The sequence below is a fragment of the Mugil cephalus genome, chromosome 18 (genome assembly GCF_022458985.1).
Source record: "Mugil cephalus isolate CIBA_MC_2020 chromosome 18, CIBA_Mcephalus_1.1, whole genome shotgun sequence".
Classification (NCBI taxonomy): domain Eukaryota; kingdom Metazoa; phylum Chordata; class Actinopteri; order Mugiliformes; family Mugilidae; genus Mugil; species Mugil cephalus.
Genome location: NC_061787.1, coordinates 6,471,248 through 6,495,161, shown reverse-complemented (window position 1 = coordinate 6,495,161; position 23,914 = coordinate 6,471,248). Strand labels below are relative to the sequence as shown.

At 46.9% G+C, this 23,914-nt stretch overlaps 3 protein-coding genes across 7 annotated transcripts in view; all 3 read right to left on the bottom strand.

Annotated features, from left to right (window-relative positions):
- Positions 1 to 6,601, bottom strand: part of flt1 (fms related receptor tyrosine kinase 1) — a 32,265-nt gene extending 25,664 nt beyond the window's left edge. For 2 of the 5 annotated variants that reach the window (XM_047568769.1, XM_047568773.1), the window contains exons 1-4: positions 6,141 to 6,601; positions 3,578 to 3,668; positions 2,931 to 3,136; positions 652 to 776 (exon numbers count right to left, since the gene is read on the bottom strand). In XM_047568769.1, the coding sequence (XP_047424725.1) occupies positions 652 to 776; positions 2,931 to 3,136; positions 3,578 to 3,668; positions 6,141 to 6,198 (480 nt within the window). In that variant the 5' untranslated portion in view covers positions 6,199 to 6,601. The remainder of the gene's footprint in view (positions 1 to 651; positions 777 to 2,930; positions 3,137 to 3,577; positions 3,669 to 6,140) is intronic. The other 3 variants (XM_047568768.1, XM_047568771.1, XM_047568772.1) reach the window with 2 other exon arrangements.
- Positions 6,602 to 7,133: 532 nt separating this feature from the next.
- Positions 7,134 to 16,162, bottom strand: LOC124995662 (suppressor of tumorigenicity 14 protein). The gene is made up of 19 exons (XM_047568205.1): positions 16,051 to 16,162; positions 15,305 to 15,494; positions 15,073 to 15,197; positions 13,966 to 14,033; positions 13,696 to 13,889; positions 13,450 to 13,545; positions 13,041 to 13,260; positions 12,797 to 12,939; positions 12,542 to 12,639; positions 12,282 to 12,391; positions 11,990 to 12,123; positions 11,788 to 11,892; positions 11,204 to 11,314; positions 11,015 to 11,128; positions 10,802 to 10,921; positions 10,503 to 10,686; positions 10,162 to 10,433; positions 9,926 to 10,062; positions 7,134 to 8,863 (listed from the first exon to the last, which is right to left on the bottom strand). Exons 1-19 carry the CDS (start codon positions 16,129 to 16,131, stop codon positions 8,696 to 8,698), a joined length of 2,670 nt encoding a protein of 889 aa, XP_047424161.1. The 5' UTR covers positions 16,132 to 16,162; the 3' UTR covers positions 7,134 to 8,695.
- A 646-nt stretch (positions 16,163 to 16,808) lies between these two features.
- On the bottom strand, positions 16,809 to 23,815 carry tmprss7 (transmembrane serine protease 7). The gene is made up of 18 exons (XM_047568206.1): positions 23,516 to 23,815; positions 22,612 to 22,816; positions 22,355 to 22,485; positions 22,208 to 22,275; positions 21,827 to 22,020; positions 21,710 to 21,745; positions 21,392 to 21,620; positions 21,180 to 21,304; positions 20,845 to 20,957; positions 20,653 to 20,759; positions 20,425 to 20,561; positions 20,018 to 20,125; positions 19,795 to 19,902; positions 19,593 to 19,709; positions 18,150 to 18,342; positions 17,614 to 17,882; positions 17,297 to 17,433; positions 16,809 to 16,973 (listed from the first exon to the last, which is right to left on the bottom strand). The coding sequence occupies exons 1-18, from the start codon at positions 23,585 to 23,587 to the stop codon at positions 16,812 to 16,814; spliced, it is 2,511 nt and encodes an 836-aa protein (XP_047424162.1). The 5' UTR covers positions 23,588 to 23,815; the 3' UTR covers positions 16,809 to 16,811.
- Positions 23,816 to 23,914: the final 99 nt, after the last annotated feature.

Genomic DNA, 23,914 nt, shown 5'->3' with positions numbered 1-23,914 from the left:
CCCTACTACAAGAGGTGGAGGGTGAGATGTGGGAAGTGGCGCTGGCTAGGAATCAACGGGGCACTCCAGGCCTCCAGAGTGTCTCCTGAGGTAAAGGCGGTGCCAATAGTTGTACTCGTTTGATCGAGAAGACGTCAGTGAAGACGGGGGAGCTGGCGGGTTCTGCTAACGACTTGAGCGGCCGGGCCATTTGCAAGCAACATACACATGGTCGTATATGCAGAGACGCTTATTTTAGCGCTCTGTCCACTCTCCCCCTCACTCAGCACTCTAGCGCCAACACTCACAAACATATCCGCACACACTTTCACACATATCCGCACTCGGACACAAACAAACGGACACACACGCCACGGTGTAATGGCTGCCAAGATAAGAACAATGTGGCAAATGATCTGGACGGGGGAGAAACAATTGGACGGTGCATTGTGTGCATATGTGAGGAGAAAAAAAAACAAAAAAAAACGTGACCGAGTAATGATGTTCACAGAGTGTGAGCGGTGTGATTGAGCAGAAAAGGACGTAAATCGTGACGTGAGGACACTTTGTCTTTGTGCGGACCGTGCTGCAGAGCACATCTCCAAGCCCGAACGTGACTTGTAAGACGTCCGAGCTGTCACTCGACAGGTGCTTGATTTCATCTGCACTGACCTTGACCAGCGTGGCGGTGAGATTGGGGTGGGTGACCCGGCAGGGGATGACCAGCGGCTGCTTTTCCTTCATGAACAACACATCGGTGCTCGTCCCCGGACCTTCCACAAATGGCTGCTGGCTGTCTGAAACCCAAACACTGCGGTCAGGGACACGATAAGCATGAAAAATAAATGCCACAAAAAAAAAAGAAAAAAAGGCCCCAAACTGATGGAGAAATTCAGTAGGTACCCCCTGCCCACTATATGTGTTCTATATTAAACTCAGCTTAGTGCTACTTATTAATATACATCATTATTATCATTTTGCATTCAATATTAAGCTATTGAAATAATGCACAGGTTGAAATATTAATTTAGTAGGGTGGTTGTGCAACCGCTGCCTAAACTACAACTTCTATAATCTTCCAATTGTTTTGACCTATTTATGCCGCAAGAATGGTAAAAATATCCTCAACAGTTTGCTCACGGCTCACGACACAATTCTTTCTCAGCGTTAGAGATTAATTTCTCTAATTAACAATCCCAAACTACAAATTGCACCAATCCTGCAGCTCTTTAAGTTTATTGGTGCAGGTTAACTATTGGCTTTATCAAGTGCTACCTGGACTAAAATGAAACTTAACGCCACCATTCATAAAAGAAATGAACACTGCATCAATGAATCATAAAATCATGATGATGGTTTGCTCACTAGACAAGTTACCATTTGATAACATTGCGCCTGGTTTGTTACTTAGGCAGACAAACACAGTAGCAACGTGTCTGCACGACTAAATAAGACAGAAACAGGCGAACTTGCTAATTAACACAATACAGCCTTTACTTGTGGTGATGCACAAATCTTGGATTTTGAGATCGGGATTGGTGAGGTTTTTTTTTTTTTGACTATCCAGAGCAGGACATCTGACTTGTGTGGGCGCACTAGTTGGAATTTCCTACTGAACTGGACCGGGTGAGAAATCATTTTGTGTGAACTGAACCTTTAAAAATTACGCGCACACATAGAAAAAAAAAAAAGAAAGAAAAGAAAGAAAACAATCGTTTGTGCCTCTAAGCACAAACACACACTTCCGAGAATCAATCTCAGCTACAAACAAAAACAAACAGACACACACTCCTAAACATACACTGTCCTCCACACCCATCCACTGAATACTGAATACCCATTCACTAAATGACTGCCTGTAGTCAACAATAAACACACAGATTGTTTAGAAGCAATCAAACGGCTTCTCTGTGTTTTCTCCTTTTCAGATCGACTACTGTAATAGTTCTGTGCCATTCAAAGCTGAGGGTGTTGCTCATTGTATTGTTTGTTACTATAGGGTGTTATTCAAGGAAAGCAAATCTCTGAACATTTGAACAAAAGTACCCCAAGGACTAGTAGACTGAAGGCTTCCTTCTCTTGCTTTGATTCCTAATAGAGGACTCGGGGAGGGAGGCAACGTCAGAGCCGAGCTGCAGGCCAAGTCTGACGCTTAATGGACATGGTGACCTGAACGATTCATGGCCCCCGAGGGTCCTTTTGGCTAAACAGTAGCATGCCCTGTGACCCTGGCCTCCAGCCCAGCTCTGTGCCCCCGCACAGCTCAGACTGAGCAGCGCCACCCCCCCAGGACAGGGAGGAGCTGGCCCCGGCAGACATCGTGCCTCCTCTGCCCCTGGATACCACTGAGCCACTGGCCTTCATCTTATCTCTCTCAAACTCCTCACACGGACACACACACACACTTCCACACACCTCCCTGCCGCCACCTTGTAGAGACACAGCGACATCCCCTCCCAGCACACCCCCTCCGAGCCCTTCCCCTCCTCCCCCAAGCACAGGATGCTTCAAGCGAGTCTGAGCAGAGCAGATAAGGCTGATGCCCTGGGAAACTCTGCCCGGGCCTGAGCCTTTCAGCAGCTGGGCTATTCCTGGCCTCGAGGTAGCACGTAAACGAAAGTAAAAAAGGATTTAAATATAGACGACGGGGAGGTAGGCCCAGGATGAGAAAGGAGAGGAGGGGGAGGAGGGGAGTGAAACTGTGCCAGAGTCATCTAGAAGGATGTGTTGTTGGGACAAACAGTGTTTAGATATAATTGGCTCTCTGGCATTGGTCTGTATTTAGCACCCACCGCATCCTGTTTAACCTGAGGATATAAACAATAAGCTGTGCGGGTGAAGAAGTGAGGGGCTTCTGCGTGAGCGGACTAGAGAGTAAAAGGCTAAAAAAAAAGAAAAAGGAAAGAAACGTCACCTGAGTGGCACTGGGACCTTGGACAGCAGGGTCTTACCTGTGACATACACGTAGATGGACGTCTGTTTCTGGGGTTTGTGCTTGTAGCGGCAGCGGAACAGGCCGGTGTGCTGGGCCTGGCTGCGGCCGACTCTCACGCGGCTGCAGTACTGCTGCTTCGCCTTCCCGCAGCGAGAATCGTCCACCTCCACCTGCTCCCTGTCCAGGCCTGCTGGGAACACCCAGGTCAGCTCCAAGCGACCCCTGGTCGACAGTTAGGTGGATTAGGACAAACACATCCAAGCGCATCTTAAAGGATACAACTCAGAAATTCAATTAAAGCTAACAATTTCCTTGGGTGAAGTATAAAAGATCTTGGGGGGGAAACATGGACTCCTTGGTACTAATTATTGAAGAGTGTCATATAATAGGACAACATTTAACAAGACTGAAAGGAATTAAAGTCACCTGCTGCCACAAACAAGTGCAGCAAACTGGTGGTGAGTTGGACAATAATTTAATTAAGATATAAAAAGAAAAAGGTGTGAAGGACGTCATCCAGTGTTTAAAAAAGGAACTCCAGTTGCCTTAGACGCTTTTTGTATATCTTAAGGAGGGAGTTTTATTTGCTTTTTAAATGTCGTTCATGCATATTTCTTCCTCCTTTTCCCCAAACTGGCTTGGATCTTGCCACCTGGAACTCACCTGCAGTTAAGCAGTAGTGTCTGGTTGGCATCTACCACCAGCTGCTGAGATTGGACATCCAGGCGAGGGAACCTCCCCTTGTGATCTTTATCTGCAGAGGTTGGAGAGAGGATGAGGATGCAGGAGAAGCATCATAAAATTATGCTTTAGGTTTCATATGATCTCAGTCTATTTTAAGGGCACGGTCAAGGTATTTATTTTGACTTGGTCTGAATGACGCATGCGTCTTTGCATTTAACTCAGGTGGTTTGACAATGCGGTGCCGATGTCTTTGTGTGGAATCAGATGTGACTGAGAACACTTGGAGAGGAAATCCTGGAAGACAAAACACTTTACAACCAAGAAATATTTTTGGTCGCTTCCTGTAAGGTATGCCTGCAACAAACCGGATCCTCGACTGAACGCAGAGCTCAACGCGTCTTGTTGCTTCCCCACCTCCACAGCAGCGGCACGTCCTCCGTGCAGGCCGCGTTATCTGTGACCCTCCTCACATCTCCTCGCTCAGACCACTCGACAACTAGAGTGGAAATGCGTAAGCAGTGTCCCGCTTGTTTATCAAATAAAGGCATTTCTCCACTTCATCGCTGAAGTTTATTAATGAGAGATAAAGATGCTTGTCTGTCCGCCCTTCCTTCCTCCCAACAACAGAGGAAACATCATTCAGGGAAGTCCGTCCTTCACTCGTACTGCTCCTGACACCGTGCACAACAAGCAGCTCAAAACAGAACCACCCCACTTCTCTGTTAGTGAATTATCACTTAAATCCATTATTACCTTTTATTGTCAGCATCATTGCTCCCAGTGGATGCCCCATTGAGCAACTCTAGTATTACTCACACCGCTAGCACTTCCTACACTATTTCCTCGGGTTTCACAGACACAAACCTGCACATGGCCGGGCAAGTAAAGACAGGAGGGAAGTCAGGGATCTCCTCCAGGCCTTGTCAGAAAGCTGTTGGTCTTGTTAGCACCGTTTTCCTGGTACCTCTCTTAAACTAAAGGGAAAGTTCAGTTTTTGTTCCTCGGCCTCACAATGCCAACAACAACAAGAGGAAAATGCTTACTGTGACATTCTTCAGTGGAGAAAAAAAAACTTTCAGAAAACCTGAAACACCTGACAGCACAAACGAACCAGATTTCGAGTTTTAAAAGAAACTATGTTGCTCAATAATGAATACGTGAACACCTTGTGTGCTTTTTGTGCTGCATCTGGTCTCAAGAACGTGAAGATGATGGACATGAGCTAATTAACAAAAATTAACAGTCCATGAAGTTTGATGAGATGCAGTTTTATAGCCTAATATACATTCATTCCATATTCACATTCAAGAGGACATCTGATTTTATTGAAGTTGATAATGTTGATTGGAATATTTTAATGATGGCACCAGCGGCAATGGGCCGTGTACAAATGTAAATTGGGTCTGTATGAGATGTAGGCTTTAATATGAGAAACGTCAGCGGTTGGATGTGATTCTCAACATTCATTTTCTCATCGGTCATTGACTAAACTTATTCGCGGGTGAATTCAATTCATGTGCTCTCTTGTGTGAAAAGCAGAAAATCATTAGGACTCTATAAAGTCTCATACATTTTTACCACAAATGATGGCTTGATAAATCCAAAATAGAAAAATAAATAAATCTTAAAAACTATTTAAGCAAATACTTGGAATTCATGAGGTGCAAACCATACTTACGCCTTAAGATCGAGGGACTAAACTGATATACTTTCATTACTAAAAGTAAAAATGCTGCACTTCAAGTTCTTAACTTAGAGTTAATATTTACGAATACATTTTTATTACTATTTTTCGTAATCGGGCAATAAACGTTTTAATCCATTATATGTCTTTCAACCAGAGCGCAGGAACCTGTGCGCAAAAGCAACAACTGTTGGAGCAATAAGCACAGATTAACCCCTGTTCCTGCTCAGCGGATATTTTCCTTCGGTTGGTCATGACCCCTCGTTCATTTCTATCAGAACTTCCATTTGACAAACTCATCAGTCTCAGGAAACAACGCCCTGCGTGTATCCATTCAGACGAGGCCAAGCGCACAAGGAGACGGGCCACAGAGGTCCGAATTATCCAAACAAGCGCTCCGCTGGATATCGCTTATCTCCTTCAGTGCACACTGCCGTGCCAATAGAGGTTTACAACCTGAGCAGCTTCGGACTCACACCGACGACTTAACTGGCGATAAATCAGGAGCTGCAACCCAGACTGCAACAATACCGGGAATCTGTGCGCGTCTTTTGTGTTCTTCTCTTTAGTCTCTTTTAAAAACGCGCTCTAAGATCCTGGGAAATGATAATAATAATAATAATGATAATAATAATAATAATAATAATAATAATAATAATAATAATAATAATAATAAAAGCCGTGCGTAAAAGTTCAAAAGCTTCAATTAATAGCACCACTACTAAATGAACAAAAAATACATCGCTCTGTGTAATTAATGATAGGAGCTTTATATCTGTAACTTGTTATCCTTGCAGCAGGTACCCTCTGCACGTGTAACATCACAAAGTACATCACAAAATTGAATCCGCTACTCACCTTTACCAAGAACGCCATACAATCCACACAGCAGGCAGATGAGAATAAAATTCATCATGTCTGTTGACTCCGGTGCAGCAAGCGGCTCTCAAATATAAAACATGAAATTAGTTTTATTCCTGCTGTAGTTGTTTCTTTCCCCCCTCCAGTGTAGACTCAGACGCAGCGCGGCGCAGCGGACTGATGGTGCGCTCAGGACTGATGGTCAGTGAATGGAGTCGGCTGGTTTCCTGAGGTTAGCTGCGGGAGATCACGCAACAGGACACCAGGCTTGAACTCCGGAGCAACTTTTTCCCATCGTTTTGGATAGCGCCGCTGATTTATACCGTTCCCACAGTGCAGCCACCGGATGGCCGGCTTCCGTTACGTCCGCTGACACACCCAAGGCACGCAACAGCACTGCCTCCTCAGTAAACTGACCAGCAGTGAAGGTGTTGATGAGGGAACACTTCAGCATCCAAAATAGCACTTTAAAAAAAAAAAAAAAAAAAAAAAAAAAAGATTTTTAAAACTTCTATTTCGGCTCCATGAGAACTTGTCCTGTCCCACTCACCAATCAGAAAGCGCTGTTTTAAATGCGCACCATCAAATATAGGAGAAGATGCAAACAGATCAGCCCACTCCAATCATTTCCTTGCACTGCGGACGAGATGACGAGCACGTAGGCAACCGGGTGAACGGGTGGTGGTGTGATGAACATCGTGACAGATGTACTTCTCCGCGTCAAATTGGCAGCCGCTCGTAAAAGAAAAACAACAGCAAAAAATACGTGCTCCTTGGCTTACACACATTCCTGAACTAAAAAAAACAAATAAAAAAACAGTCAATACTGATCTGCCCACTTATACTTTGCACCTACTCCAAGCTACTGCACAGTTGTAACTCTTTTTAAAGTGAAAATGACACGCATAAAAGCAACATTTAAGAAAAGGTTAAAAGCCAAGCTTCACAGTCAGTTATAGCAGTTTCATAAAGACAAAGAGTCTTGCATGGGTAATGGTGTCTTTAATATAAAGGCATATTATAATCTGCTTATTTAACAACGATGCAAACTGCAGAGTTCAATGTAAGGTGCATCGTTCGTTCAGGAGATGAAGTTTAACAGGCAATGGTACGGATTAACCACTGGGTGGTGTCAGCTGGATGAGAAGGAGGAAATTAAACCGCATCTGCTCCTTACACGACCATTGCATCGTGGCTTCAAGGGAAGCCTTCTCCTGGAACATAAGATCCAATGGAGGCACCATGCAGATAAATTAAATCACAGTAAAAAAAAAAAAAAAAACTCAATGCACCTACTATCCAGGGATTGTTCACTTCTCTACCATAAGGAAATACACCGAACATAAGGCTAGGACTCATAAAACCCACGGTATACAAATACACACACATACACATACAGTACAATATCAACTCTTAAACTCACAAAGTGAGCTGTGAACACATACAGTACGCGTACAGCTGTGGATGAGGGCAGAGATACACGGTTACATACTTGTAGGGGGAAAACACTTTCCACATACCAATGATCTGATTTCTGTTGGCATGCAATCTCTGTGGTGAACAATGTAGCTGTGACGGGAGGGAAGACGAGCGAGCCTAGAAACATGAGGAAAACAGGAAGTGATTGGCTACATTTACACACAAGGGGAAGACGTGCGTGCATTTCAGCGGGTGCCAACCTCCCTGACGGCTCTAAGGCTTTTTCGCTGGTATTAATCGGGAACTTGATTAAAGTGTTGGGCAAGCACCGTGGCTGATGTGGAAAAAAAATGTTGTAGGCTATAAAGTTTTTTGTTGCTCCAGAAGGAACTGCTAAAGATCTGGTGCACTTCCTCCGATGATGTCACTTCACAAGTTTCTAGCAGACCGTCTAGAGGCCGAGTTACATTGTAAGTGCCAAGCTTTGAAGAGGAAGAATCCGGCTCTGCTGCATCAATTTTCATGTACTAGAGAAGGAAGAGCACTTTAACAAGGGCCACTAGTTAGATTTACGTCCCTATAAAAACTTGTGCTGTTTGCAGCGAGAAGACAGTCTACTTTCAAAAGATGTTTCATATGTGTGCAACCTAAAAAGCAATACAGTGAAAGCAGAAAGCTGGTGATCCTCCATTAGAGTGATAAAAAGCTATCAAATCTGTGCATACCAATATATTGGTGGTCTCTGGAAAAAAACAAATTATTCATCTTACATAAAATAATGAGTGGCTGCAGGGTTGGGTATGAAATTCTTCTGAAGAAATCAGGAAATACTGACTCACAGCTCAGATATTTATAAGCAGCAGCCCCAAAAACCAAGTTAATTTAATAATCCATTTAGGAGCTACATTTATTTTACGCATTATTCTGTGATGATGTTGGCTGTGGTTGTGCTGGAGCAGCGACGGAGCCCCGAGCCGGTCTGCTGCCTCCGACGCATGCCTCCCAAAAAACCTGTGCTGCCACGCAGTCGCGACAACACTCTGAACGCACACTCCAGGCCCGAGGACGTTCGTCCCGCGTGTTAAAGTCACTTGGTCATTCGCGTGGGTGTGTGATGCTCGTGCGACGTCCAGTCACACCTGTCCTTTGGTCTGCTGGTGGATCCAGTCGGTGAACTTGACCACCTGCGTGTAGACGCCGGGGCGGTTCTGCCTGGCGCAGCCCTCGCCCCAGCTCACGATCCCCGCCAGGAACCACCGCCTGCCGCGCTCCAGACACACCAGCGGACCTCCGGAGTCTCCCTGAGGACGCACACGCACACACAGATAAATATTTACACACAAATATGGAGATGATATCATTTTTTTTTATAGTAAAAATCATATCAAAACATTTACATGAAGAGACAAACAGGAGTCTAGTTACAGAGTAAAACACTCAAGGATGAGTTTGTTTTTAACATTCTGTCACTAACATTAGCAGCAGCCACAGCTGGGAACCATTCTGTCAAATAATCTGCTCTACAAAATGAAACAGACTGTGATGTGTTAATTCAACGCCACCAGCTCAACTCTCGGGCCAAACTGTTGCTATGACAACATAATTTCTGGCCTCTGATGGAAGTTGGGAGCTCACTTAGGACGAGGGACGTCATCTGAATGACTCATGAACTCGGATCTTATGGAAAATGCAATACATTGCATTCTTAATTTAGTGTAGTGAACTTTGAAATTTTGAAAGTGTGTATTTCCTCAGTGTGCCTGGCTAATGCTTTCAAAGGTCCTCATATATAGTCTACATATGGACATTTATTTTCTCTTCATAAACACATACTGTATTTTAATTACGTCTTTGCATTTTCTTCAGAACTTCTCCCCTTGCTAGTTTGCTGAATTGCCAACAATTGCCCAGCAGGGGCGCTCTCATGACCTCATGAAGCACCTTGTTTATATATTTGTTTATATTTCCATTGTTGTATATTGTTGCATTCAGGAGCTCACTGAGCTCCATTTAAAGGCAGCAGACATTTTTCGGAAAGTTCCCCAACTGTGACGTTTGCGAAGATGTCGAAGGGCCTGGAAGTTCGGGTTTTTGGTTAGCTTACTGAATTATTAGCCTTGTTTAGCGGTGTCTGGGTGGGAGCAGTTGTCTACCACATGTGGTTCTCAGAACCTGCAGTGGCACTATGCGCAACGTTAATCGAAACTCCAAAAATAAGGAACGTTGCACTACAATTACTCTTACAAATGTTGTTGGAAATTTACATGAATGTGGTTATGACTAAAAGGTAAATGGTAAAATTTCTCAGCAGCCGTGGGAGCGTATCCATATCTTTGATAATGCTCTCCTCCACGCTGACTGACCTGGCAAGCGTCTACTCCTCCCTGCAGGTTCCCAGCGCACAGCATCCTGGGAGTGACGGCGTCATCATACAGCTTGTTGCAGGTGTTCCTGCTGATGATCTTCACCGAGGCCTCTTGTAAGCGAGTGGCTAGTTCACCTTTAATTAGTGCAACAACAACAACAACAACAACAAAAAACATTCGGGGTTGAGCGACACACTTTTCGTACACTTTCTGTTTCACACGGCGGCGCTCACCGTCCTCCATCAGGACGCCCCAGCCCGTGACGTAGCAGTTTGTCCCCGTGGTGAAAGAGTGCGAGGAGGCGGGCACGCACACGGGCTGCACCAACTCGTTGAAGAAAACAGGCGTGCTGAGCTCCAGCAGGGCGATGTCGTAGTCAGAGGTGAACTGGTCGTACTGGGGGTGGAGGAGAATCCGTCGGATCGGTCTGGTGGCTGCTCCGTTGCTCCCCGTGGTCATTACGCGCATTCCCATGTGGGCGCGCCACGCGCGTGCATCTGAGTATCTGCAGACACGCCTCCGCGTGAATACAGGACTTACAGGACGCATGTGATTTTTTTTTTGTGATTCTTACTTAATGGCATCCGAGTCCTGGAAGCAGTGAGCTGCAGAGATGAGCCAGCGGCTGGAGACCAGCGTGGCTCCACAGACGTGGCCGTAGCGATCCATCTGGAGGCTGACCTGCCAGGGCCACGACCCCGCCAAGGCGTCGGTCCCTCCTACGATCTTGGTGCGCTTCTTGGGCCTAGTGCCGCAACCTGGGAGACAGAGCAGGAAACATAAAGGACCATATAACAAACATCTGTTTGTAAGGTGAGAGGACTTTCATTCAGTCAAATACAGAAGTGTGAGGTTTGGTGGGGGAGTTCTTACCACAGCGCAGCTCATCTGAGCCATCGAAGCAGTCTTTAACTCCGTCACACTCAGGGTTGACCTTGCTTATGCACTTTCCATTGGCACATTTGTAGGAGGACGAGGAGCACCCTTTAAGATCTAAACACGACGAAAGAGGCAATCAAGACAAAAAGAATCCAACCCCATTTTTTTCCAACCCGAAAGCGGAGTGGAGACATCGTGAGTGCTCACAGGCTCTGGTGCAGTTGAGCTCATCACTGCGGTCCTTGCAGTCGATGACACCGTCACACACCGAAGACTTGGTCAAACACACCTTGTTTGGACACACGTGGTAGCACTTACCCCCTGAAAACCAAACGGCACATGCTTCAAACACAGGCGCGCTCGCGTGTTAGCAGAGCAGCGGCGCGTCTTACTCACCGCAGGTTCCCTCTTCGCCGCTGTCTGCACAAGAGCTCTGGCTGACACATTGGCTGCTCTGAGGTTTGCACTGGCCGTTCCCGCACAGCACTTCCCCTGGCCTGCAGGATGCTACACAAAACATTTATTTTATCAGGTCATTACAACAGGAGAAATAAAAGAAAAGCAGTGCATTGCGTTTTGTACATGCTTCATGGTTTTGCGCCACACTAATCAGTCCATTTTCCCAGCGTTCAGTACATTTCTCCAATTCAAGTCTTAAAACAAAGGTAAGTCGGTCTGTATTATAGATTTCTTTTACAATCCCACGCCACTGGTCCAGTTTTGGGGGGTTGATTTGCAACCATTTTCGGGTTATAGCTTTTCTACTACTTACCAAAAGTATCTTCAATAAGTATTTATTTATCCTTGTGTAGGACTTTTCAAGTATTTTACCAAGACATAAAAAAGATAAATCTAGTTCCACCCCCAATGTTTTTGCTAATCTGCAAAATGCCACCGCTCTCCAACATAATTGATTAGCTGTGATGATGCAAAAATGAATTCAACAAAAGCATGCACAGAAACTCGGAGCTGAGACTCACAGCATTTAGCCTCGTCCCGTCCATCCGAGCAGTCCTTGACTCCATCACACACCTTCCTCAGAGGGATACAGCGGCCATCTCCACAGCGAAACTGCCGGGGGCAAGCTGAAGATACACAGAACTATTATTCTCTAAAACCTAAAAAATTTTAAAAATCATGAACAGGTGTTAGTGACTGAGTCAAATAATTTGTTTTACTTACTGCCCTCTGGTGAGAAGGCTCGGTATAACAAGTAGAAGCCCTTGTGAGTGAGAGATTCGTCCGAGTGGAAGTGGAGGGAGAGAGGAGAGGAGTAGACTCGCTTTTTGCTGCTGTCTGACACTGGATTACAAAATCTAGGTATAAAGGAGCAAAAACCATAAGGAATTTCACTTGTGTCTTAGGCAAACAAACACCGGGTGCGTCTTAAGCAACCGTGAGATAAATCCCAGTGGCTGTTACAGTAAAGCATGAGGCGTCAATCCTTGCAACACAGCTCAGTGTCACGACTCACTTCACCCCTCCGATGTCCAGCCAGTCTTTCTCACAGCCGTCCGATGATGGGGAATCCTGAATGTCCATCGTCACGATCGTCATGGAGATCAGGTATCCTGGCAACGGCACCTGATAAAAGTAACCAAGGAAAGGGCTCAGTTGCTGGAATGTGGACAGGCCAACAACAAAGAGAGGATTCACTCGTTCACCGTTCACGTTTTTCTCATTCAAGCGCCTCTAACGCACACACTCGCGCACAAACACCCTCCTGTGGCTCACCCGCAGTGTCCATGTGCAGTCTATATTAGGAGGATAATAGGAAGGGTAGTAAGGTGAGGAAACAGAGCCGTTCCAGGAGGAAATCGAGCCTCCACAAGCTGCGGGGGGAGATGATGACACAGATGTGAGGTGAATACACAGTGACACAGAGACAACTCCTGCTCTGCACATGCAAATGAAATAAAATCCTCTTGATTCGCAGGGATCAGATAGGGTGGGATATGGTTTCGTCTGTTTGGAAGAGAGGAATCAAACCTGCTTTCGGGATGGCCTGGAAGTAAGCTTTGAAGATTGCTCCATCCCTTTGTCTGCTGAAGGAGAAGGTGACCAGCATTACGTTCCCAGAGGATGTCAACTTCATGACCGGAGACGAGCCCGAAACAGGCAGCCCACACCACCTGCAGCACGTACGTGCATGGAGGACAAGCACAGGCACTGTTTATTTAACCTGAGTGTAAAGTTTTTTTTTTGTTCTCTACTGCATTTAAAATGTCTTTACCTGGCGATTATTTTGTTCTGCAAAGGAAGCAAGAAGTCATAGGCGGAGAGCTTGTGGGCGGTGCAGCTTCCTGGCGTGGCCCCGTGAAGGGTGAGGACGACCAGACGAACCACGTGACCCGATGGCACCCGAAGGCGCCACTGGTAGTATGGCTTCTTGGGACTCACGAGGCTGAGGGTGCGGTTGTTCCCGTATTTGGCGTAGAGGTCGAAGGACATCGCTAGACGGAGGAAGTGATGGAGTTAGAGCACGTGTTACTTTCTATGCCTGTAAAGGCATCCAGTAAGCTCTTATGTTTTTCTTTAATTCAAAGCCTGTGAACTTAAGGGCAGTATAACATCATAATAAAGGATGAAACGTGTAAATTCAGGACTACTCTCCAGGACAGTCAGCAGAAAACTCTCCTCACCTTGAAAGCCAAGCTGCCACTTCCCACTCTGGATATTATTTGGATTTTTAATTTTGTCAGATTTTTCGTCTGATTCAAAGTCATCAGGGTCCAAACCTACACACACACACACAAAGCAGAAGGCAAAATGCCAAAAATTAGTACTACTACTAGTAGGAATAATAAGTATTCATTAGCTGCTAATGATGCATTTGTAATTGTGTGATAGTAGTGTGCTATTGGTGTTAGAACAGAAGGAGTCTGCACCCAGCAGGTTCAGCACGTCGTCGTCTTTCTCCATGTAGTAGCGCTGCTCGTTGCGGCCGTGCCGCTGCACCTTGTTGCTCCCAGGAAGCCTGCGCTGCAGCCTCTCTGGGCCGGACCTCTGGATCTCCATGGCAACGTTGTCCGGGGCAGAAAATGTGCTCCAGTAGAAGACATTGAGCCCTTCTGATCCTTCACTGTCACACAAAACATTTACAATGAGGGACGTGTGTTCCTCTGCTACTATTTTTTTTTTGTTTTGGTGCCTCATACCTGAAGGCAGTAATTCCTGAGCGCAGGTAGTAGGAGCTCCACGGCGTGGACTCATAGAGCTCTGAGAACTGAGAAACGAAGAGACACAAACTGTAAGTGGGGCGTCACGGAGGTGCACGCGAGGTCCCTTTTCCCATCAGAGCGACGCATAAACACACCTGGCTGAACGTGCAGCCTGAGCTCAACAAAAGCATTGTTCTTATGTGTGTGTGTGTGTGTATGTTGACTCTGAGCTGCACAGAGCTCCATTGTGTCCCCACCTGCCGGCTGTGTTAAGGTAGGACCTTGAGTGGTATGGGGCTCCTGGCCTCGAGTTCACCTGGTCTTTAATGAACAGATGACTCACTTAACCCCCCCTGCTGGCTCATCCTCACAGCTGGTTACAGGGACATTAAGATGCTGCTGCAGAGTTTCCGTTTCTACGCAAAGAATCTGATTGACCTTTTGCCCCAAGAAGTCAAATCCCCCCCGCCGTCTGTCATATCTCCGTCCGGCCCCGAGTGCGCCTGTCATCCCAGCTTGCCCTACTGGCCCGTCTCTCCCTCTTAACCCCCGGCATCAAACAGAGGTTCTCCTCCTCTCTGTAGCGCCCGGTGCACAGAGTGGCTGATTGTGTGAAAGCCACACAGACAATGTTTTTATTGAAGGCCTGCTCTTCCTCTCACTCTTGCTGCCTGGGCTTTGCTGCGCTCACAAATGCCGGGCTTGTCCTCGGCCCTGAAAGGCCCCTGTCCCTGGGGGTCTCGGCAACTCACGCACACACAAACACACACTGTGCCCAGCTCCTGTTTCAGCTTTACATTTAACACCACCAGAGAGAGAAGACAGAGAGAGAGAGGGGGCAGGAGAGAGGAGAGTAATGTGTGCAGAAGAAAAAACAGAGAGGGGAGGATGAAGCAGATAAGTTCAACAAAGAAGAATCCAAGGAGAGAGAGGGGAGCAGTGTTTTGAATGCGCGGGGTAAAAACAGTAGCGGCCTGCTGCTGTGACATATATCAAAGTTAGAGCAGCGAGATCGGCTTCAGCTGGGAGCGGGGAGGTCAAGCAGCGCTCTAAAGTGTCATTCAGAGGGGAGGCAGTGACAGACAAGTCCATCGTTCCACTTACATAATGGTTCAAAGCCTGAGCCTGCAGGCGAAACTGAGAGGAGGTGGAGTCGGCCAGCTCCGAGGAGAAGCTCAGATTTGGGAACTCCACACTGCCTCCGAGGAAGAACACTGAGCAGGGTGGAGCTGTGGGGGGGGAGGTGGAGAGTCGAGACACAGGTGCACATTGTGCAACGCAAACTAAATGCATTTGACAGGAAAAGGCTGAAAGGCAGGAGCGGGCGTGTACTCACATGTTAAGTAGTGGAGCGTCAGTGCAATGGCAGCGGTGAAGGGAAAGAAAGGCAGGAGACCCAGCATCCACCTCCTCCAGGAGCCGCACGCCGCCGCTGGCGACCCCCCCGCCCTCCGCTCCGCCTGGTCCTCGGGCTTCGTGGGGGGGCGACCCAGTGGCTGGGTGGGCTCCTTCAAATCCCCCTCTCCCTTTCAGACACAAGGACATGACTCAAATATCATACCGGCTTTTTTAATGTCCGCTCTTAAGTTGCTTGTAATTGTTATTTTCTTTATGTGGCAGAGAAGCAGTAAAGAAAAGCCCGTACGCCAAAATCAATGAGACATAGATTTTTGTGGCAGAGCGGACACTGATTTAATGAGAGTAACGGTGAGCATCTTTCAGCTGAAAGGAACTCCTGAAACATTTAAGTGGTTGGCAGGATTCCCTGGGGAAGCAGACAAAGCGTGGCTGGAGGGGTCTACTTTCCCACGGCCTGGCTCCGCGGTGTCAGCACTCAATCAAGTGGCTCGCACTGACATGGACATTCATGAGAAAGGGGACCCCCGTGCCCCTAGAGACGGATTTTACAATTAACACGAAGTGCAGGAAACCGAATTTGATGGCATCTGGGTATAATGCAAACGTATCTCATGTCAAAAACTTCTTCAGAGTTAAATAAGAGCGGACGAGTTAAGTGTTAAGAGTTTAAGCATGTGGAGAACTTTTGTTTGGTCTCGTTACGTGCGGTGAAAGGTGGCTTACCTGTGCAGCGGAGCAGCCTGAGTGTCCATGCCCGGAGACGCAGTACACTTCGCAAGTTTTGCTTTTGGGGAGAGTCCACATAGCACTGTCCCGTTTAGCTCCGGAGAGGTGATATGCAACAATACCTCAGGCATAGAAACGATGGAGAGGGAGAGAGAGAAGGAGAGAGAAGGAGAGAGAGGGGGAGAGGAAACCCCCTCTGTCGCTTCCTTTGGGGCGAAAAAAAAAAGAAAGAAAAAAGAAAAAGCAGAGAAATCTGACCCGAGAGTCTCGGATGCTGCGGGCATTCACCGTCTCTGGTTTACCTGAACCGGGCAGCAGGTGTCACACAGAGCCCCAGAATGCAGTGCGGGGGACAATGAGACCACTATGAAAGGGTAGAATCCGCACAACCGACTGTTGGACAGATATTGTGGGCAAACTTCCCCGCTGTGTATGCTGGAGTTAAATTCAGAAGGACAAAAGAGGGTTTGAGGGAGACGTGTGTGGGGTTTTACAGTCGGAGCTTTCCGTGCCCTTGGATGCTCCACAGGGCTGCGAGACTAACCCGCCGCTACAAACATTTCACCTCAAATGTGTGAAAATTTAAGAAGAATTAACTGTGACTTTGAAAGAAGAGTTAACAGCCTCTTGTTTTGGAAGTAAAATAGTGGCATTCACATGAGAAAATACACAGTACACAGCATCTATTGGTGTTTTTCATGTTTTTTTATTCTGCATCATCGACAGTGTTTTTTTGTTTGTTTTTTTTTTTCATCATGTCAGCTGATATGGCTGTAGATCCAAGAGGTGAACTTGTTGACCCTGGTGTAGACCCCAGGCAGGTTTGGTCTGCCGCAACCGGACCCCCAGCTGACGATCCCGATCAGGAACCAGCGTCCACCACCTGGTGCCCGACAGGATAGAGGACCACCCGAATCCCCCTGACACACAGACAAATATTATTCCAAAATAGTCCTGGAGTATCTACTGACACTGATAACGTTGTGGCCATCAAGTGATTATCTCGTCACATTTTATCCTGAAGCATCTACAAAACCTGGTAGGGATGTTGAGAGTGAAGGCCGCATACTGTAGCTGAAATTGAAATAGTTCATGCTGGCTCTGATTGGGCTGTGTAGCCCCAGACCAGTCAGGGTGTCAACGCTGACCCCCGTCCACTGGTGAAAGCTCCGTGACAATGTGCACGTGAGGGAACGTGCATTGCTGTGGAACACACAGCTGTGGATTTCAGATGGGAGCTCACCCTGCAGGCGTCCTGCTCTCCTGAGGGGACGCCGGCACACAGCATGCGCGGCGAGATGGGGCCGTAACTCTTCTTACAGTCGGTCTGGCTCATTAAGGACACCTCAGCTTTCTGCAGCACCGAGGGTAGAACCTTGTCTGCAGAGGGGCAAAGAGGTGGATCACATTTTAACATTTTGAGTTTTAAAACTCATACGACAGGCCTTACAGATGAAACAGGGCAGAAAAATGAATGAATGATTTCTAAATCTACGTATTCTGCTTCTATTTTCATCTAAGCGTCTATAGATTTTCTTTTGAAAAAGTCACTCTACTCGCCGTCCTCAGATCGGTATCCCCAGCCGGTGACCCAGCAGCGGTGGCTGTCGGTGACGGCGTGTGAGGAGGGCGGCAGGCACACGGGCTGGACCAGTGGGCTGAGAGACGGAGGCCAGGACTTCTTCAGCTGCAGCAGGGCGATGTCATAGTCGAACGTGGCAGCGTTGTAGTACTCGTGCACCACGATCCGCTGGATCTCCGCTACGTGTTTGGCACTGCCCTGCGTCAGCATGCCGAGGTGGGCGCTCCAGAAGCGTGGGTCAGACAGCCTGCAGAGTCAGGGGTCAAAGATGATGAAGGAGCACATTTTATAGATTCATTATACCCTATCTAATAAAACTGACGAGTTGATAAAATCCAAAAATAAATTAAAAATAAATCCACAGGATGAAGCAGAAGCACTGCAGCTGATAACTTGGAACACACAATAAAATAAATGCATTATTTTAATGAATTGTTCAATAATGTTTTGAGTTAAACATAAAAAGCAATGTTTGCTTACACAGAACCATGGAGGGTGTGTGAGGGTGGCTGACCTTTCTTTGCTGAAGCAGTGGGCAGCTGAGATGAGCCAATCAGAGGAGAGGACCGAGGCGCCGCAGTACAGGCTCCCAGCAAAGTGAAGGCTGACTTGCCACGGCCACTCCCCCTCCGCAGAGTTAGCCCCGCCCACAATCCGCTCAGCTCCAGGGGCTGAACTCACCTTCGGCAGGGACGGACGACCACAGGCTAAAGTGGACACAGACGTTATTTATTTTTTATTTTTTTACTTCCAACGCTAATAAGATGGTTTTGTTTTAAAGGTGCATATTGTCATGGGGTCGGGGTGCCTGGTCTGGTCTAGGTGGGTGATACATGTCTAAGCAACATCCACATGAATGACAGGTCCAACTATTTCCCAGCAGAACATTAAATTGTCAGTGTTGTTTACTTCTCCTGTCAGTGGTTTTAATGTCGTGGCTGACTGATGTATATGAACGCATTTTACTCTTCTGTAGTCAAAATTAAGTGAGTGACATAGGTCTGTTTATGTGCAAACACTGAGCCTCTACGAGTGTGTGTTATACACCCACTCTAAGCGCGTCTGCTGACACGCTGAGTCATCGCCACAGATGGCAGTCCTCCTACCGGCTCATTAAAACTTACAGCTTTGATGTGTGCGTGTGCACACACAGTCGAGCGTGCCCGGTATCAGTGCGTGACCAAAAGGCAGGTCTATCCTATCAGCCTGAGATCACATCAAGGTAAAATAACTGCAAACAGAGATCTGGTGTCGGCTCAGCGCTGCAGGTCAGCAGGTTTGCTGCTCGCTTCTCACTGGATTATAAAAGAATAGCAAGTTGAGCTGATTAAAAGCTCTTAAATCAAACAGACAATATATAAAATGAGTAAGCCCCAGCATTATTTTGTATTATGTAATTTATGACCCGACTTGTTGATTTCTGTGCTACTTTCTTTTAATTTCACTATTGGGATTTAAACTATAGGGAGAGATGGGCACTTAAGCACTTCCTGAGAATATGCATGGCAGCACATTCCAAGTTAAGTGGTTATTAAGCATCAGTTTGCAGAATGATCCCCTGTGTAGAGTTATGATAGAGTTCTTAAACCCTGAAACAACTTTGCAGCCTTGCACACTAGCACAAATGTCAACATTAGACAGGGGTTGGATAATTTTGACATATCTGTCGCAGTCCAAATGTTGAAGAATCGTACTTTAAAACACTGCATCAAACTAAAGGAGTCCCCTAAAAGATGCAACATGTATTACTTCAAGAAGGGGTCGATGCAGGACAATTAGGCTAATAGCATGACTGCTTAAGTCATGTTTGAATGTTTGCAGAAAACAAGAAAAAAAAAAAATTATCAAGCACATTGGTATTTTTATTGATTTTATGACAGTAAGTCAAAACATGACTTAGTCAATTATGCTGTTAAGCTAACGATGTGCACATGGAGCAGGAAATGAGAGCACTCACCACAGTCTTCCTCATCACTAAGGTCAGCGCAGTCATGGACACCGTCACACTTTGCATTCTTCTTCAGGATGCAGGAGCCACTTCCGCACCGATACCTGATTGCAGAGCAGGTTGTTTCTGTCAAAACACATTAGTTAGAAATTATTAGAAGGCGAAAGGGGGCGGACGCACGTCACTCTAAAAACCCGCGAAAATGCTTCACCCTGCGTGCAGTTGATTTCGTCGATTCCGTCGCGACAGTCCGCCTCTCCGTTGCACACGAACAAAGGGTGCAGGGGGCTGCTGCCGCCACAGTTCATTGTGGGCCTCGCTGCAAAGACGCGCAGCTGTTTGAGCTCCTCGTGCAACTGACAGGACTTTTACAACGTCACGTGTAAATAACACACTGACAATTCCCTCTGAAATGCTCTTGTAAAACAACTTACAGCACAGAACCTCGTCGCTCTCATCCTGGCAGTCGTCCAGGCCGTCGCAACGTCGGCTCTTCTCCACACACAGACCTGTATTGCACAAGAAGTGGCTCTCTGGACAGGCTGGGGGATACAAGGCAGGGACATGCATTTGATAAGGAAAGGAAACTGCTTTATTTGCAGACAAGAATCAGTTTCTATTTGGATGTCAATCAGCAGCACAAAGAGTGCAGAAATAAAAGTGCCTAATGATTATCATCTATTCTTGTTTCTTCACAAAGGGATGCAAAATGTTTCCAACTATTCTGTTTTCTGGGTAAAGTGAACGGACACATCCACGCTGAATTACACAATGATTAGTCATTTCATGGCCTTCCTCCCAGCTGTTAAAAGGAATCAGGATCTGACTCAGCATTGCTTACGTTGGCTGATATTGTAGCTGCTGTAAGTCGCCTGAAAAGGCTGAACTGAGTTACGTGAGCTGCAGCGAAACTCCACCTCCGGGCTGTGGTCAGCGATCCGAAACACCGTGCGGTGTCCCACGTAGCTGCCACAGAAACTGTGGAAGGAGAACCACCGTGGGCAAAAAACCGTCACAGGGTGTTAACGGGCTGAACTAACGCACGCTCGCTCGCTCACGCGCCACATACATGTCTTCATTGACCCTCCACCAGCCGTGTTCACAGCCCCTTATGTCCTTCGGTTTCAGAACGTAGTTGTGGAACTGAAGCGCGACGCCCAAAGCCGTGTTAGGGGTCTGTTGTAAAGTAATAGAGCACGCTGTCAATAAACATACTCTGTGTGGTTTTTGTGTTTTCAGTCATGTTTTGTTGCATGTTTACCTCAAACATCCAGGTACAGGAGCACTGTGGTGGCAGGAGGCTGGGGTAGAAGGGGCTGTAGATTTGACCTGTGACTTCAGGCTCTAAATGGGTCTCAATTTGAGACATACATACTGAAAAAGACAAAGAGAAGATTAAGAATTACAGATTCACACAAAGCTTATACTGTGTGCTAACAACCCTGAACAGTTTGCAAGATTAACTTATTTTTCTTGTGTAAAGTTTTCTTTGAAACCTTCAGGCCTATGAAATTAGAATAATCACTTTACATTGTTGTCTCGCTAACAAGATTAGCAGCCGCTCTCTTCTAAGACAAGCAGGTAGATGTGTCATACTTTCCTCAGCGATGGCATCAAAGTGTCCTCTGAAGCTCTTGTTGCCATTAGTCATTCTGAAGGACAGCAACATGACATTGGAGGTAGAGACGATGGAGACGGAGGCGGACACCGGCTCACACAGCCTGCGGCACGGACGCACGCTTCATTTTAATCAAATGATGAAAAGAGCGGAATGAGTGAATCGCACCGGGGCCCAGGTGCTGACTCACCTGTGCAGAATGCGCCCCCTCATGGGCAGCAGAGCGTCGTACACGGTGAGGGCGTCGTTCACGCACCCACTGGGCTCGATGAGGAACGAGCCGACGGTCAGGCGGATGAGGGAGCCGGGGACGGAGGTGAGCTTCACGTGGCAGTTCACACCACCCCACGAGGAGAAGACGTTTAAGGGGACCCTCGCTCCGGGAAGGTTGGCGTACATCTTATCCACGCACTGTGTGCCTAGAATGAAAGAAAAAAAACAAAAAACGAAAGGAAATTAAATATGACACAGAACGTTTGTTGTTTATTTACGGTATGAAGCGTCTCACCTGCTGTATTTGATGTATAATCTGAGCGCTGAGCCCCTGCAAGAGGACAGAGTGGTCTGCTACAGAGTCACAGAGCGGTGAACGTTTTCAGGTCAACGTACAGACACACAAACGCACCATTGATGAGGACGGAGTCTATATCGACCGGGAGGCCCGACAGGTAGCCGACGGAAGACCTGTTCTGCAGGCTGGTGTGGATCGAGTCCCTTAGAATAGCCCCTATGCACTCCTCACACATTGCTGAGCTCTTTAGATGAGGGACTACGAACACCATCCAGAAATGCACCAACACACCGCCCTCTTTGTTGTTGCTGCTTGGAGAATAAAACAGAATTTGCATTGCTGGAAATTATGCTCAGTTTTTAGTCAGTGGTGATGCTTGAAACTCAAATAAAAAGCGAAACCACACCAACGGTTTTGGAGGCACAACGCAGACCAACAAAATGTTAGGAAGGTGGTTTTAATGTCGCGGCTGATCGACCAGCATCCCCACCGTACCTGAGGTCTGAAATCACGGCCTGCTTGTAGAGTCTGGAAACCGAGGACATCTTGTACACGTTGCTCACCTGCGAGACATCTGCAATTAACCGCACAGTCCCTTAGATCAGCACCACGCACCAGCAACAGGGTCACACTGTAACGTACCACGTGTTGTACTTTGTTTGCCATGGACACAAACTCATGGGACTCTGCCTGGCGGTACTCTGGGATGAACTCCACGTTGGCAACGCGGAGCATCCCGGCAAAATACACTCCGCTGTTACTTTCCCTGCGAACTGGGAAAACCAAGATTTCACACCTGGTAATACCTCAAAAACACAAATTTTCCACCACAGCGGGTAAAAAGGAAGCTAAGGACAGATTTCCCTGTGTGACTTAAATGTGAGAATCCTTTCACTTACATATGAAGACCCACAGCAGCGACCACATGATCACCACCACCACAAACACCACGGCCGTGATGATGACAGCCAGGTGTGGGACGTTCAGCAGACGGACCCACAGCTTCTGGATCCCCTTTGGCTTCCGCCTGGTCTTCCTGTACTTCCTGCGCAGCTTCTGCAGAGTGTGGTCCACGGTGGCCAGCTCCACCGACACGTCTGCGATCTATAGACCACGGGCACATCCATGTAAACGCAGCACAGAAGCAGCACTCTTTTGAGAAGTCTAATTGGAATGCAGTTAATGCTGGTGGCAGGATACAAACAGGAACAAACAAGCGTCTCTGGACAATGGAAATGCTTTGCTGAGTGTATGATTCAGCCTTAGGACAAAGGGACATGTGAGGAATAATGCTCTGTGAAAGGTTGTTCAATTAAACATTTAAAGAGCTGCTGCTACCACCCTCCTTGTATCACAGCATCGTATCTAGGTGGGTCTAGTTTACATTACGCTAGAACAATGCATTACTCAATGCAACCCAAAAGCACAAGTAATTAAGCAGACTAGTTGTTGATCTGGAGACAATGGCATGGTCTTGAAGCTGGTTTGCTTCACTTCAGCTTGTGAAGAAAACTCTGAAAGCAATTATAAGTCCATCAGATGCAACATCCACCACTCATTGAGTTACCCGACGCACATGCATTATTCATTCAGTGTCATCCCATACTTTGCAACCGGCACTTAACCCATCGCAAGTTGGCAGTGTATAGATTCCCCCCGAGTAAAGAAACATTTATTTATACATTTACCTATTTATTCACATAAAAAGCCGATAAATGTGACTTTTTACACGTGTACATTCACTCAATCTTAACGTCTTATTACCGCTCATTTAATTTAGGTAGCTATTATCAGGTTACTTACACTGGCTGCGTCCTGTTGAGATGCATCGTCATCTCCGCTCGTCTGCTTGTTCTCCTCGTGCTGTGTGCCCATGACCCAGGCATCCCCTCAAGCCACTATCATCTAACTGCTGATTTTTCTTTGCTCGGATCCATTCCCTCCTTCAGAATAAAAACGGCCTCACGTAAATAGCAGCAAACGCCGGAGAGCCTCGCAGCGCACCGTTCGGACCCACAGTCGACAGGTGTCTGAAACCAGATCCTCCACCAGAGACAAACAGCGGAGAAAACTGTCTGAAGGTACCTCCTCCAATACCATAGCTAAGGTTTCATTCATTAACTTCCATCTAAATTCACATGAACTAATATTCACCAGTCGCAAACGGAGGCTGTTTGCAGGCTTAGCTGCATGAGTAAACAG